This window comes from Brachycentrus maculatus, unplaced genomic scaffold, assembly GCF_059751285.1.
Source record: "Brachycentrus maculatus isolate JH-2025_06_01 unplaced genomic scaffold, ASM5975128v1 h1tg000536l, whole genome shotgun sequence".
Taxonomy (NCBI): Eukaryota; Metazoa; Arthropoda; class Insecta; order Trichoptera; family Brachycentridae; genus Brachycentrus; species Brachycentrus maculatus.
In genome coordinates, this window is record NW_028281282.1 from 425,001 (window position 1) to 442,500 (window position 17,500).

At 32.8% G+C, this 17,500-nt stretch overlaps 1 protein-coding gene across 1 annotated transcript in view; it reads right to left on the bottom strand.

Moving 5' to 3' along the window:
• LOC148301608 (tubulin beta-1 chain) overlaps positions 1 to 6,491 on the bottom strand; it is a 19,777-nt gene extending 13,286 nt beyond the window's left edge. Inside the window, exon 1 of the mRNA XM_088273007.1 lies at positions 6,352 to 6,491. Within this exon, the coding sequence (XP_088129133.1) occupies positions 6,352 to 6,408 (57 nt within the window). The 5' untranslated portion in view covers positions 6,409 to 6,491. The remainder of the gene's footprint in view (positions 1 to 6,351) is intronic.
• Positions 6,492 to 17,500: the final 11,009 nt, after the last annotated feature.

Genomic DNA, 17,500 nt, shown 5'->3' on the forward strand with positions numbered 1-17,500 from the left:
TAAACGTTAAAAGTGTAGTTTTTGAAGGTATACATACACATACTAAAAATAAAATCAATTTTTTTTTCTTTTTTAATGGCATTTTAAGGTTATTCCGAAACCGTAAGTCGTGAAGAACAGTTTTTAAGTGGTATTACACAAAGTGAACGACGAATCACAAAAAGAGTGTTTTATTACTAAATAATTAAATTTTAAAAGCGTATTTTTTAAAGGAACACATATCGCTCACTCCTTTCAAGAACGTCATAAATAAAAAAAACTTATTTTTTCAGGAGAATGTTTTCAAAGTTTAAAAATATAATACAATCTATTAAAAATAAATATCAAGCCACACATGGAACTTTTTACTGTGTAACAGATCTTTTTAGTTAAAACCTGAAGGTTTTTTGTCCATTTGAAAAATATTTAGTATATTTAAAAAAATAATTAAACAATACATTTTCTTCAAAATGTAAAAACAACACTTTCTGCCCTGTAGCGGGTAAATATTAATGTAGCAGGTTAAAAATATTCCGCTTTTGCTGGGATATAGTACATTTTCTGGGCATTCCGAAAACATGCACAACTGAAAATTGACGATTTTTGATTTATGACGTTCTTGAAAGGAGTGAGCGATATACTAAAAATTACAACAGCTAAAAATGTTTCAGCTTTTTAAAAATCGCATAACAAAGTTACAAAAGTGGTCATCTTTGCCCCCTTCTAATCCTCAGCGCTACCGAATGGCGCATAAGGCACTACATTGAAACAATACAGTATAAATTAACTTTTACATAATATGACAAATTTTATTGAAAATAAAATGATTTTTAGTTTAAAAACCTGTTTAAAAAAATATATTAACCAACTTATAGTTGCAATACTACCAATAAAAATTTAATAAAATTTAATTTAATTTAATGTATTTTTAATAAAAGTTGATGAGGAGGCCAATATTTCATAGCGGAAATTCATGACTCCATAGCCGCGTTGTGCCGCTGCCGGTTATCGAACCCGCCACATAAATTACAAAACGAAACGCCTAACTGAAAAATTCTACTTCACCGTTCGCTAAAATATCGCTTAGTCAGCCATCATTACGGATTCTCGGGAATTCGCCTCCTCTACCTCTCCCCCTCAACCGCTCACCTGATCCTACTCCCTTTGATCAATTTTACAATTTCATTCAATATTGTGATTATTTGATTACGCATTAAAATTTTATTTGATTTGATAAAATAATTCCACTAATTTATTTCTCATACAGATGTACTTTTTCTAACCCTTATCCGCACCCAACGGTGCCTTCGTGTAAGTAACGATCAAGATAACGCTGCAACAATATTCTGCAGTGCCCTATGCACCATTGCGTACGAACAGGATTAAGAAGAAGATGGGTATAAAACCTAATATATTTTATACCTAATTATTTTTTTCTTATATTAGACATGTCGATAAAAGTAATGGTATAAAATTTTCGATGTGAAGTATAAAAAAATAGCACACTAATACCGATAAAAAATTTACAGGGCATTGTAAAAATAATAATAAAAAAATCTGATAGTGAAGAGAGCCGGAATAATGATAATAAATTTGGATAATTTTAAGCGCCATTTTTGTAAAATACTACCTCAAGGGCGCTTATAAGCGAATATAACACAATCTCGTGACTAGGGCATATTTAGCTATATTTGCGACAGTCCAAATCCGGTATTTTCAATCCGGTTTCCAAATATCGATAGGAAGGAAGTTAACAATATTGAATCCGGAACGTCAAATATTATTTTTTCTTCTTCTAGTGCCAGACTGAGTTTAACGAAATATTGGAATTCGAAAACCGTATTAGGTTGTCCGCCTCCGTAGTTTAATGGTCAGCACGCTCGGCTACAGTTCTGGAGGTCTCGGGTTCGATTCACAGAGAGGGGGGGGGGTCAAATAAATATAAGTGATATTTTCACTCTAATATTAATTCAATATTACCCTGGACTGGTACCTGAAGCGGAGGGCTGATCACCTTTCCTTCATGTGTTAACGATCAAGATTACACTGCATTAATATGACGCAGCGTCGTATGCAGCATCGGGTGCGGGAGGGTTTGAACGAATATAAGAAATATTGGAATTTGTTAAAAAAAAATCGTATTAGACCGAGTTTTACGAGACATTGGAACTCGAAAACCATATCAGACCGAGTTTTACGAAATATTGGAACTCGAAAACCATATTAGACCGAGTTTTAGGAAATATCGCAATCTGAAAACCGCGTTCGACCGACTTTTAAGAAATATTGTAATTCGAAAACCGTTTTAGACCGAGTTATGGAAATACTCCAGCTCGAAATCGTGTAAGACCTAGTTTTAAGAAAATTAAAAATTCACAACATTTCGAGTGTGTCCAAATACTTGTTCACAAAATCTGGATTATCCTCAATTACAGGAGTTATTTTCATATTATTTTTGACAAAATTAAACCAGCCTATGACGGTAGTCAGCCCAGACTTCCATGTTCTTCTTCATCTTTGAAGAGATGTCAAATATTAATATATATAATAATATAAAACCCTCATCCGCACCCCAATGGTGCATAGGGCACTGCGTCATATAAACGCAGTGTTATCTTGATCGTTTACACATGAAGGAAAGGTGATCAGCCCTCCGCTTCAGATACCAGTCCAGGGTAATATTGAGTAAATATGACAGTGAAAAAATCACTATAATAATCAATATAATATTTATATAAATATTAATATTTTCTGAAGTAAGTCCTACCCTGTTCGATACCAATTAAAATTATCATAATTTTATCAAACGGGCTTAAAATATCATCGTATCATTCGCTATTTGCTGTTATTCTGTGAAAATATGACTCGAGTAATTACTTGGCCAGATGTTTTTCGTAACAAGCGTGACATCATTTGCCCAAAACGAGATTATTTTAAAAGTCAAGTCCGCTCTGATTGGAAAACAAAACGTAAAAGAGTATGGTTTGTCATAGTCTTAAACCAGGGATGCGAAAACCGGTAACTGCTGGAAATGGGAAGCTTCTAACTTTTGGCTATAAGGCGAAACAGCTGTCACGAAACGTACCAACATAGCTAATAATAACATCACGAAACGCGTGAAATTTTTAGTCTTCTTCTTCTACTGCTTCTTAGTGTAGGCCGTGTAGCCTACATATCCTAGCCTAGTATTTCTTTAGTTAACTTATATTAAATTTAATACAAACTATTTTTTACACTTAATTTACATCATATATATACTTACATCTTCTTACAGTAAACTAAACATTTATTTTAAAATTCTTTCAGATTCTCCATACAATCAGGCATCTCATCATACATTTTTAAACCCTTATACATTATACAATTTTGCGACTCGGTTTTTTTTCAAAAATTGCAGTCTTATTTGTTTATCCTTATTTCTCATACATTCAGGCATCTCATCATACATTTTCAAACCCTTATATCGCTCACTCCTTTCAAGAACGTCATAAATCAAAATACTTGATTTTTCAGGAGAACGTTTTTAATGTTTAAAAATATAGTACAAAGTATTAAAAATAAATATCAAGCCAATTATTGAACTTTTTACTGTGCAACAGATCTTTTTAGGTAAAACCTGAAGTTTTTTCTCCATTTGAAAAATATTATTTCTTAAAAAAAATAATTAAACAATACCTTTTCTTCAAAATGCAAAAACAACACTTTCTGCCCTGTAGCGGGTAAATATTAAGTTAAAAATATGCCGCTTTTGCCGGGATATAGTACATATTCTGGGCATTCCGAAAACATGCACGACTGAAAATTTACGATTTTTGATTTATGACGTTCTTGAAAGGAGTGAGCGATATGTACATCATACAATTTTGCGACTCTTTTTTTCTTTCAAAAATGGCAGTCTCAATTTTTTATCCATATTTCTAGTACTATATTCATGAAAATTTTGGTTTAAAACTATTATATCTTTATTTGGGTAATTTCTCGTTACGATAAAAATTGAGATGAAAAATGTTATTTTCATCTTTTCATGTGTCGATTGAAGACGTGTGACGTCAGAATGTGGGACAATGCGTCCCAGATAAGAGAACGGGCTGCACGGTAGGCTGGCCACGGTGGTACGATGCACTCGGCCGCCGTTACCGGCGCAGGAAGTACGTGGAGGGGATAGAGCGCCGCGCGCTGTTGCTAAATCCCGACAATGAGATCAGAGACGAGAAAAAACTCGAGATAAATCTATAAATACGAATGACCTCGAAAAATAAGTACTGATGATTCTTATTTGCACTCGGTGGTGCATAGGAAGTGGCGTGCACGGAGTATATAGTCAAGGTAGGCAGAAGGTTTGGGAAGGATATCGCTAGAGGCATCACAGTACGCAGATATGCATGTATACTAATATAACCTAAAACACAATGTGTAATAAGGATTATAATGGGTTACTATTAGCATGAAAGTGGGCTGTATGACATATCGCTCACTCCTTTCAAGAACGTCATAAATCAAAAATCGTCAATTTTCAGTTGAGCATGTTTTCGGAATTCCCAGAAAATGTACTATATCCCAGCAAAAGAGGCATATTTTAACTTAATATTTACCCGCTACAGGGCAGAAAGTGTTGTTTTTACATTTTGAAGAAAAGGTATTGTTTAATTATTTTTTTAAATATACTAAATGTTTTTCAAATGGAGAAAAAACCTTCAGGTTTTACCTAAAAAGATCTGCTGCACAGTAAAAAGTTCAATAAGTGGCTTGATAATTATTTTTAATACATTGTATTATATTTTTAAACTTTAAACACGTTCTCCTGAAAAATAAAGATTTTTGATTTTTGACGTTCTTGAAAGGAGTGCACTAACTTGGTGATTGATCAGAAAGTAGGATATTTGAACGCTGCAGCGTTATCTTAATCGTAAATTAAACAACATCAAGAATATTATATAAGAATATACACATATATTGAATACATTTCAAGTTTTGTATTGATTAAGGCAGAGTATTATGGATTTTAGTCAGACTGGCATGCGCGGCTCTACACTTCCAAGCCTTACTTCTTATTGCATAATATAAACTATGTAACGCAGTGCCTTGTGCACCATTATGCCAGGACGAGGCGAAAGAACATGAAATCTAGTTTTATCATATAAGTGTTAAAATTACACCATATAAAAACGTCATAAAACAAAAAAAAACAATGATTTTTTATATATAAAACGAAAGAATGATATAGATGTTTTAGTCGGGATTATATGTATATTAATTTATTATTTGGCCGGAGTACTCTTTCAGGATAAAAATGTAATGATTTATGTTATTAATGTAACATTTTAAATGTTTTCTACATAAAAATACATGATTTTTCGACAACATAATTGTGATAGCCATTTTTTCACCGAAATTTCTAGCATTTTACAATTTTCATATAGAATTTTTGATTTAAAGAAAAATCGTATTTACTGGTCACAAATACATCATAGAGACTTGAAATTTCGCCTTTTATGCATGAAATAAATGCGTTTCTCCTTAAAACTACCTGAAAATGCAGATTTTCGACCATAGCGGGTCCGACATTTTTTGATGCGGCAAATAGCGACCAAAAACGGCACAGAAGGCATCCTAACCTTGAAAATAATCGTTACGACGCTTTTGTAGGCGCGTTATTACGCCGAATGCGGTAATTTTTGTATGGGGAATAACGAATTGACGCTCGTTCAACGTTATGCCTTTGTTCGCTCCGCGCCGGCAACAAAAACCGTTGGGAGCAATTTCAAAAAGGCAAGAAAATTCCAGAGAAAAAAATCGACAAGACCCGGTTCACAATAGCCGCGACATCAAAAATAACGACATATCACGTATTTCTAGGGTGTTAACATAATCCGCCATATAAAGAAACCGGCTATTACTTTATTAGGCATAAAAAAACTTTCACAACAAGAGCACTAAACACGGAAAAGGTATGGTATCGATTGTTCCGCTGATCCTAGCTAAACGTCACAAAAGTTAACTTTTTACTTAAAATTCCAAACAAATGAACTTGGAAATAGCTGAAAACAAAAGAATAACGTTTCTTTTTGTGTGATTTTGTTTGTTTCGGCAGCAGCTGTTGAGTGCCTTTGTGGGTAGACAGACTTGTGTGCCACGCCACACCCAACCGTTAACCAAAGTGGTATTCGGGTGCGGAAGTCGCCATAAAACCATGATATGTACGATTTAATATGAAGAATGATTATTAAACTATGACTCGAAGGGCAAAAAAAGCACTGCAGACGCGACTTTATACGAGTTTGAACCGGCCGACAAAATGTCGGGATGCCGGCAAGCGGCGCAAGTCAGAAAATCGAAAAAAGCACTGTAATCCAAAGTAAAGTCACTAATTACCTTGGCGCCGATCTGGTTTCCGCATTGTCCAGCCTGAATGTGCACGATTTCCCTCATTTTGAATTATTTCTTGTTACTTATAAAAAACTAAAATTGTACTGCACGGAACGCTCGAGCCGAACGGAGATTAAGCTCGCTGTGATCTCTTTGCCTCGGTTAACGGATATTTGAAGCCTCGTCAACGCCCAACTCTCGGCTCCTATTGGCTCCTATCGCGCATGCGCATTGCGTCACCCGATGCTGCCAACACAATTTGCGGCGCCGGAAAAAAATAAACGTCAAACGTATTTTTTATTTACAAACTGAGCCAATATTTTCCATAAATCAACATTGAAAAATATTCAAACACGCTTCAAATCTTCAAAAAAATAAAATTATGCACATTTTGATGATACATACAACAAAATACTCTGATTCTCAAAATGTTGTTTTTTTAATATTAATTATTTTTAATGGCTAGGTTGGTAGTACACACACGCCACATCTCCAGTATGGAAATTTAAATAATGCAGCAAAGCGCCCACTATATTTTATAAACATAGCTCTATATCTTTTGTATGAATATGGATTTTGCTTTTTAAGAATAAGAAAAAATATTCAAGTTTATGTTGTTGGATACGTGGGTCTTTCGCCTTTATTTTTAATTCCGCGTTCTGCAAAATGTGATTTACAATGAAAGTTTATGAATTTTGATGTACTCCCACGACAAGAACAATAACAAAGTTTATGGATTTTACGCCATCATTTGAAATCAACTTTTATTATTGGTTGGTTTTAGTTCAGAATATATCTTAAATTTAAGTATCGTAATTGATATTATAAGTTTAATTTAATATTAGCTCGCTTATATTATACTTGTTCATATATTTTATATATTTGTTTAAAATCATTTTTGTTTAAATTACCTAACGTTCAAGTGACTCTGAAATCTAGCTACGGCTTATGCAACACCGCTTATCATGACCCTACTCAGGCTTCAACATTTTAAGTTTCATAGCCTATGCCTACTCGTGAGTGGATTTACTCTTTATGTTTAAAGTTACTATAATTTCAAGTAATTCATGAGTGAAATTTCTAGGCAAAAACACTCGCTTTTCTGTTTTTAATATGTCTTGAAACATAGAATACCTATTTGTAAACAAGTACTTTTTTGTTTTTAATAAACATTTTGAAAAAAAGATCGATACATTATATCGAACGTAGAAAAAAAAGTCGTAATGAAAAATATTTTGATATATTTAAAAAGGTTAATGCATTTGAATATCATTTGTTATATTAAAATCAATTTTGTATTAATTTGTTATGACTTCAAAGTATTATAATCGGATATAAGAGATTATATCGCTCACTCCTTTCAAGAACGTCATAAATCAAAAAACTTGATTTTCAGGAGAACGTTTTTAAAGTTTAAAAATACAATACAATGTATTAAAAATAAATATCAAGCCACTTACTGAACTTTTTACTGTGCAACAGATCTTTTTAGGTAAAACTTGAAGGGTTTTTCTCCATTTGAAAAATATTTAGGATATTTAAAAAAATGAATAAACAATACCTTTTCTTCAAAATGCAAAAACAACACTTTCTACCCTGTAACGGGTAAATATAAAGTTAAAAATATGCCACTTTTACTGGGATATAGTACATTTTCTGGCCATTCCGAAAACATTCACAAATGAAAATTGACGAATTTTGGTTTATGACGTTCTTGAAAGGAGTGAGCGGTATATCAAAATACTTGATTTTTCAGGAGAACGTTTTTAAAGTTTCAAAATATAACACAATGTATTAAAAATAAATATCAAGCCACTTATTGAACTTTTTACTGTGAAACAGATCTTTTTAGGTAAAACCTGACGGTTTTTTCTCCATTTGAAAAATATTTAGTATTTAAAAAAAAAAATTAAACAATACCTTTTCTTCAAAATGCAAAAACAACACTTTCTGCCCTGTAGCGGGTAAATATTAAGTCAAAATATATGCCGGTTTTGCTGGTATATAGTACATTTTCTGGGCATTCCTAAACATGCACAACTGAAAATTGTCGATTTTTTATTTATGACGTTCTTGAAAGGAGTGAGCGATATGTAGATTGATTTAATATCCAACAGGAAATTGACACATCAACAATATTAAAGTACCGCTTCATTGTAAATTTTTGTTCAAGAAAAATCGTTGAATACTTCACTATTATTACATATTGTGTACGTGCGTGGGTAGGTACTTACTTATCTATTTCTGTAGCGTCGTTATTTTGGTAAAGGGCGAACAGATGTTTACTTTTTCCTACCTACCGTTTATATTGTTCGACCAACTCAGCTTACAACCTTTTATCGTTGAACATTTATCAAATAATTTACGCCATATCAATCTTTTATTACGACATACGCTTCTCGAATCAGAAATATAAGTAATATGATTTATTTTTATTTTAGTTTTTCATTTTGTTTTATTTGGAAATTTTACAGAACAGTTAGTTACACCAATACATTTACATTAACGAGTAACAAAAAAAAGGGATTTTTAAATACAATATATTCCATTTACAAAATTTCACATATCGCTCACTCCTTGCAACATCATATATAAAAAAAACTTGATTTTTCAGAAGATCGTTTACAAAGTTTAAAAATATAATAAAATGTATTAAAAATAAATGTCAAGCCACTTATTGAACTTTTTACTGTGCAACGTATTTTTTATACATTTTATTATATTTTTAAACTTAAAAAACGTTTTTCTGAAAAATCAAGTTTTTTTTTATTTATGACGTTCTTGAAAGGAGTGAGCGATACGACGTTGCTGAAAGGAGTGAGCCATATGTAATTTCATATAAATACCCGGAAGAGGGAAGGGAGGGAGGAAAAGGGAAAAGGGAAAGATCAAAGCTCAAACCCTGAGCATGACAAGGTTCTTGTCGAAACCGGTTGGAAAAAGTGTACCGATAAAAAGTTGTTTTATTTTATAAAGTTTATAAAATGTGCCACTAATTATCTGTTGAAAAATTCCACCCTTACAAAAAGTGGTTTGAAACAATAACCGGGGCAAATTCACAAGCTTATTTTTTTAAGAATTAGGGGAAATGTGTTTTAAATGACAAGGGGTTGAAATGACTCACTATCTTTCAGGTGAAATTACTGTTGTATTAGGGGCTGATTGCAATCACCTACATAAATTGAACGATCGATTAAACTTATTTATATATTACGTTTATTTTATGTTTTACAATCAGGCACTGTATATCCATCCCTGAAGATGACAAGGTGTCTGTCGCAACCGCTTGGGAAAAAAAATCAAAAATAAAAGTCCCTAAAAACCAGGTTTGAGTATTTATTTTTTATTTTATAAAGTTTATAAAATGCGCCACAAAGTATAACAAAAATACAAGAAAATAGTAACGGAGACCATCGGAGAGGCCACATGTCCGTTTACGCCCGATTATTTTAAAAATGCATTATATATTGGATATTTTTTAGAATACATAGATACTTATAGAAAAAAATATATACATATATTTTTTACCTCCTTACCTTTCAATAACTCTTCTTTTACAACATTTTGAGTGTGTCCAAATACTTGTTCACAAAATCTGGATTATCTCCAATTACAGGAGTTATTTTCATATTATTTTTTGACATCTCATCAAAGATGAAGAAGAATATGGGAGTCTGGGCATTTACGGGGCTTACGACCGTCATAGGCTGGTTTAAGTGATCACTTTACACACGTGTAACATTCACCAATTCTACCCATTATTGACAACCACACTACTCAAATTCTTGGAAGTTCTATATGTATAAACCAATTTAGAAACCTTGTTCATGAATCACTAGAACTTCACTAGAGACATCTATTGGTGAGATGTAAAGAAGCTTTTTATTAAGCAGAAACTCTTATATTAGTATGTGAGATCCGAAAATCCATGAACAAAGTTTCTAAATTGGTTTATATATATAGAACTTCCAAGAATTTGAGTAGTGTGGTTGTCAATAATGGGTAGAATTGGTGAATGTTACACGTGTGTAAAGTGATCACTTAAACCAGCCTATGACGGCCGTCAGCCCCGTAAATGCCCAGACTTCCATATTCTTCTTCATCTTTGATGAGATGTCAAAAAATAAACTCTTCTTTTCTTGACCACTGAAGATAAACATATTTTTTCAATGCAAAAACGGTGTGTTTTAAGAAAAAAGACAATTACGTAAAATTTTACCTGAATTTATAGAATATTAAGTTGCGACTTAACGAATACTGGGCCTTAATGAAATATTACTTTATAAACAAGTATTGTAAAATGTGCCACATTATTGTAAATTGTAATTTGTATTAAGAAAAATAAATAAATGTATCATTTAGATAATTTACATAATGTTTATTGACATCTCAACAAAGATGAAGAAGAATATGGAATTCTGGGCATTTACAGGGCTTACGACCGTCATAGGCTTGGTTAAGTTATCAGTTTACGCACGTGTAACATTCGCCAATTCTACTTATGATTGACAATCACACTACTCAAATTTTTGGAACTTCTATATATGTATATAGTTCAAATTCGAATCATAGTGCTTGAATTGATAGAATTTCACTAGAGAACTTCTAGATATATTGATCTTATATTATATTGATCAGACTTTTTAGATCATCTTTGTTGAGATGTCAAAAAATAATGCAAAAAATAACTCCTAATTGGAGATAATCCAGATTTGTGAACAAGTATTTTGACACACTCAAAATGTTGTAAATACAATTTTGTGTTTTTTAGCGGTGTGTTGAATCGGTCGGTACCTACTTTAAAAAAAAACGAGATATATAATTTATCAGTTTCAACTGGATTACCAACTTTATGTCATTTTTAATGACCATCAAATTCCACGGATAATAATAAATAATAAATAATAATAATAAATAATAATAATAATAAATAATAATAAATAAAAATAATCATTATAATTTCTGGACGAGTATAATAGTTGCGGTTAGATAATATTTCATAATAATAATAATAAAACCCTTATCCGCACCCTAATGGTGCATAGGGCACTGCGTCATATAAACGCAGTGTTATCTTGATCGTTTACACATGAAGGAAAGGTGATCAGTCTTCCGCTTCAGGTACCACTCCAGGGTAATATTGAATAAATATTACTGTGAAAAAATCACTTATATTTATTTTACCCCCCTTGGAAATCGAACCCAGAACCTCCAGAACGGTAGGCGAGCGTGCTGACCATTACACTACGGAGGCGGACAGACCACAATAATTAGACCTAGTGTAAAAGAAACGTGAGACATCACACATAATAACATAAATGTCATCGATACACCATCAATTAAATATTTTGACTTGAAAGAAGTTTATTTTTTAATTTTTTTTTATTTGCTTACATTGATTTAAATCACAATTTTTACATATTTAGAACTTTTTTTAGCAGAGACCCACCAAGCCACCTTGTGTGTCTTGTCGGTAAAGTTATTTTTTAATACATTTTTATTGTTTTTAACGATTTTTACCTAATATACACACAAAAAAGAGAGAAAAATTAAGAATATAAACATTTTAAAATTTTCATAAAATTAACTCTTGATCATTTACCCATTCCTTTGTTTTGCCTTTGTTCCATATTTTATTTTGACCTCTAACCTCCGTCGGCAACAAATTAAAAATGTTCGGAACGATATATTGTAGTGTTCGACTCCCATATTTACTGTTAATTCTCAGGACTATCAAACCTTCGTTTTGTGTAAATCGTGTATCATGGTTGTATACTAAAAGATTTCGATATTTTTGTGTAGTTTAATTTAATTTTATTATTGGCCTTAATGAAATCTTATATAAATAATTACAGTATAATTTGACGGGATGATTTTGCAATTTTGAGGCTACTTGTCCTAGCAATGAGATGGTGATATTATAATGACATTTTGAAGGAATTATTGGCATATTATTTTTTGACATCTCATCAAAGATGAAGAAGAATATGGAAGTCTGGGCATTTACGGGGCTTACGACCGTCATAGGCTGGTTTGAGTGATCACTTTACACACGTGTAACATTCACCAATTCTACCCATTATTGACAACCACACTACTCAAATTCTTGGAAGTTCTATATATATGAACCAATTTAGAAACCTTGTTCATGAATCACTAAAACTTCACTAGAGACATCTATTGGTGAGATGTAAAGAAAGTAATGTATTGGTAAGGTTTCTAAATTGGTTCATATATATAGAACTTCCAAGAATTTGAGTAGTGTGGTTGTCAATAATGGGTAGAATTGGTGAATGTTACACGTGTGTAAAGTGATCACTCAAACCAGCCTATGACGGTCGTAAGCCCCGTAAATGCCCAGACTTCCATATTCTTCTTCATCTTTGATGAGATGTCAAAAAATAATATGAAAATAACTCCTGTAATTGGAGATAATCCAGATTTTGTGAACAAGTATTTGGACACACTCAAAATGTTGTGAATTATTGGCAGTTCCGTTTTACGTATATTTTTTAGAGGCATGCGGCAAACACTCCCATGAATGTAAGTCTGGCAGGAGGCCAGTGGCGAGTATCGATTCCGAACCAACCCCCTCAGCGCCCAACGCCTAACTATAGTGCACTAGCTACGAGTATAGCACTCTATAATCTACTATAGTGCCTTAGCTCCATCCGTAGCGGCGGCTCTCAAACTTTACTAGCGTGGAGCCTTTATTTTCGGTGGGGATAAAATATTAAAGTCCCAGTAATGAATAGCCCGCCACTTAATTTTCCAAAAGGGGATAATTTATTTAATTTTTCATTTTATTTGGGTTAACAACAGCATCATATGTAAAACAAAACAACAAAAGATATACATTAAAATATCCAATTATAGCTAACCACATAAATATAAAGATCAGTACAAAATATTTAGTGTAGATCTAGCAAATGAACACGTATTTATGAGAGAAAATGTGTGTAAGAGGGTGTGTGCGTGTGTGTGTGTGTGTGTGTGTGTGTGTGTGTGTGTGTGTGTGTGTGTGGATGTGTGATTTTGATACTAGTAGGGACATACATATCGCTCACTCCTTTCAAGAACGTCATGAATAAAAAATCTTGATTTTTCAGGAGAACGTTTTTAAAGTTTTAAAATAATATACAATGTATAAAAAATAAATATCAAGCCACTTATTGAACTTTTTACTGTGCAACAGATCTTTTTAGGTAAAACCTGAAGGTTTTTTCTCCATTTGAAAAATATTTAATATATTTCAAAAAATAATTCAACAATAACGTTTCTTCAAAATGCAAAAACAACACTTTCTGCCCTGTAGCGGGTAAATATTAGGTTAAAAACATGCCTCTTTTGCTGGGATATAGGAAATTTTATGGGCGTTCTGAAAACATGTACAACTGAAAATTGACGATTTTTTTTTACTTATGACGTTCTTGAAAGGAGTGAGCGATATATATAATGCAGAGAAGCATAGTTTTTAAGGATTCTGAGAGGACAATATTCTCACCTTACAAAATGGATCATTTTCAAAATGTGTTATAATTGGCTAATAAATTAATATGAAAAATCACAGGACTAGCAACATTCTAATTGAAATCTGTAGAGAACTAAGGAAGATATGAAGGTTTAAACTTTTAATAATACGAAAAACGGACACCGCTATACGTCATCAAATTTTACATCCTCAGGTGTGTTATGGGGCCTATCCCTTTATGTATCTGCTTTATATAGTTGTAGTGTGGATTCGTTTCTGTGGCGTCATTCGTTACCAACTTACGAAGACAACACTTTTTACGAAGGCGAATTTTGCAAATGAAAATGACGAATGAAAATATTGATTATTTCGGCTGTTATAAACACAAAACGAGTTTTACACGATCCTTTTATAGGTTGAATATGTTAAATTAGATATTCCAAGGGTGATAATACCCCATTCCTGTATTTTTCAATGCGTTCTAGGAAACACAGTTTTGAGATTCCTGCTCTATATTACGAAGACACTCTCGTTTAACCGTGATCGGGTTATCTGAGATATTTCAGACGTAAAACAAAAAAATTGCTACGTCGCATTTAAAATCGACCATGCGGTAGTTTTTATTTCGTGAAAACACTGCTGATAAAAAAATACGTACATGTTTATACAATATGTGTGTATAATGTCGGTGAGCGCCGAGTGATTCACCCTGCAAAGCAGTCAGCTGTCATCGATCAGCTGTTCCCATATGCGGCGCCATGTTATTGTTTCAGTGTGGCCTTAACAAAATATTAATGATTTCTCGTGAATTTTTTTCCTTTAGGGAATAAATTAGGCGAGTAGGTAAGTAGGTAATCGATTACAATATTATATTTTTTAAACGGCTGAAAATTTAAACTTCTTACCTGTGTTCCAATAAAACATTTTATACTAGGCACAAAAGAAGTATCTACACTTACAAGAGCAAAAAAAACAGTCGTTAGGTGAGTAGTGAGTTTATTCAAATATTTATGTAATATTAAAAATATACCACACTCTCCTTATCATTCATCGTTCACTTTGTGTAAAAACTGAACTTCACGACTTCTAGTTTCTGAATATTCATTCCATCATCAGGTCAACTACTATTGAAATACAAAAAAATCCATACAAACCATTTTTTATCGATATTTAAAATTTCTGTTTTTTTATGATTCTTCAAACCCATATCCGCACCCTAATGGTGCATAGAGCACTGCATCATATAAACGCAGTGTTATCTCGATCGTCAACACATGAAGGAAAGGTGATCAGCCCTCCGCTTCAGGTACTAGTCCAGGGTAATATTGAATAAACATTACAGAGAAAACTCACTCATATTTATTTGACCCCACCCTGAGAATCGAACCCGAGACCTCCAGTACGGTAGGCAAGCGTGCTGACCATTACACCACGGAAGCGTGATATATTTTTTATATTATTTAAACATTTATGTAATATTAAAAATATATGACTCTTCTTATCATTCATCTTGTATAATACCACTTAAAAACTCAACTTCACGACTTGCGGTTTCGGAATAACTATTCCATCATCAGGTCAACTGTAAACTTAACCATACCATCATCAGGTATTATGCTTTTAATACAAAAAAATATTCATACAAACCCATTTTTATCAATAAAATATCTATCAATTCATTTAAATTTTTATTTTTTACAAAAATGTGAGTAATATTAGTAAATAACCACTCACCGAGATTTTTATGTTTACCGGTTTCGAGACGTACCCGTCTCTTCGTCAGGATAATAACTAAACTGTTTGTTGTAGTTTTAAGTGTGTAAATAGTGCTATGGTAGTGAAGGGTAGTATTGTTTGCACGCTGTGGTAGTGATTGTCCTGACGAAGAGACGGGTACGTCTCGAAACCGATCGACATAAAAACCTCGGTCAGCGGTTACATACTAATATTAACATTTTTGTAAAAAAATAAATTAGTAAAAATGACTAACCACAAAGTAAATGCTTTAAATATTAATAATATTGAGAATAGAAAAAGAAGACTTGGTAAATATCACTATTTAATAAAAAAAAATTGTGGCACGTATTCAATGTATTTAACACCGTTATCATTGCATTTGATAATGATGTTGAATGCATCGAAACACGTGTCTTCTATTAAAAGACGAAAAATTCTCCAAAATGAAAACGCCTATATGAAAAGCTATATGAAAAACGACTATATGAAAAGCGGTCCTCAGTTACCCCTATCGTGCCTAGGAAGGCAGAAACACGACGAAATATTCCCGCATGGCAACAGAGTTCTCCGCATAGCACGGGCGTGGTCCACCCCCCCAGAGCGCCCCACGGCGAGACGCCCCGTGCGCCCCCTCGCGCCTCCCTGTGCGCCCCCCTCCCCGTCTGGCTAGGGAGGCGATCCTACTAATTCCTCCCTAGAACAAGACTGGCATACTTTTAGTAGGTAGGTACCTATTTCCCCATTTTAAAAATAGCTTGCTCCGGGGAAAAATTATACTTTATTCTACATTTTTGACGACTCAATATAGATGAAGAAGAATATGCGCTATTTAAATATAAAATATAATTTGTTTATTTGGAAATAAAACGGAACAGTTACATAAATAAATTTACAATAATGAGAAACAAAATAAAAACAGGTAATCGTAACATTCGATTACAAAATTTCACATATCGCTCACTCCTTTTAACAACGTCCTATATCAAAAATCGTCAATTTTCATTTGTGCATGTTTTCGGAATGCCCAGAAAATGTACTATATACCAGCAAAACCGGCATATATTTTAACTTAATATTTACCCGCTACAGGGCAGAAAGTGTTGTTTTTGCATTTGAAGAAAAGGTATTGTTTAATTATTTTTTTTTAAATACTAAATATTTTTCAAATGGAGAAAAAACATTCAGGTTTTACATAAAAAGATCTATTGCACAGTAAAAAGTTTAATAAGTGACTTGATATTTATTTTTAATACATTGTGTTATATTTTGAAACTTTAAAAACGTTCTTCTGAAAAATCAAGTATTTTGATATATGACGTTCTTGAAAGGAGTGAGCGATATATGACGTTCGCTATTGAGTTCACAACAGCCATCTATTGGTTTTAGAAAGCTCATATTTGGAATGCGCAGATTCAGAAAGGATGTTGAGATGACGAAAATCAAATTTCTGAATGTAGCTGGAAACTGAACCCGGGACCTCCAGCATGGTAGCCAAACGATCATGCCACTACACGGAGGCGTACATGGGTGCCTTATATTTGTATATGTACAAGTACATAGGTTATATGTACATAGTGCCTCTACTATTTTTTAAAAGCTGCATTATCTCTAGGTTGCAGAATGAGCGATTAGTCAGTAGTTTAGCCCCACGCCCACTGCGCACGACCTAATACCGACATCCTGATGTGCTTGTGCTAATAATCAATTTGCATTAATCACACAGAAAAATGTATTCAGTCTGCTCAGTGAGCTCCTCTTAGGGCAATGTTTATGCTCTTGCTAACATCGTGGGATCTGCGATTGTATTATACTACAAGGCGTTATATATCATTCCATAATATTTGCTACTGGCTGAACTCAGTATGTAGATATATATATATATATATATATATATATATATATATATATATATATATATATATATATATATATATATATATATATATA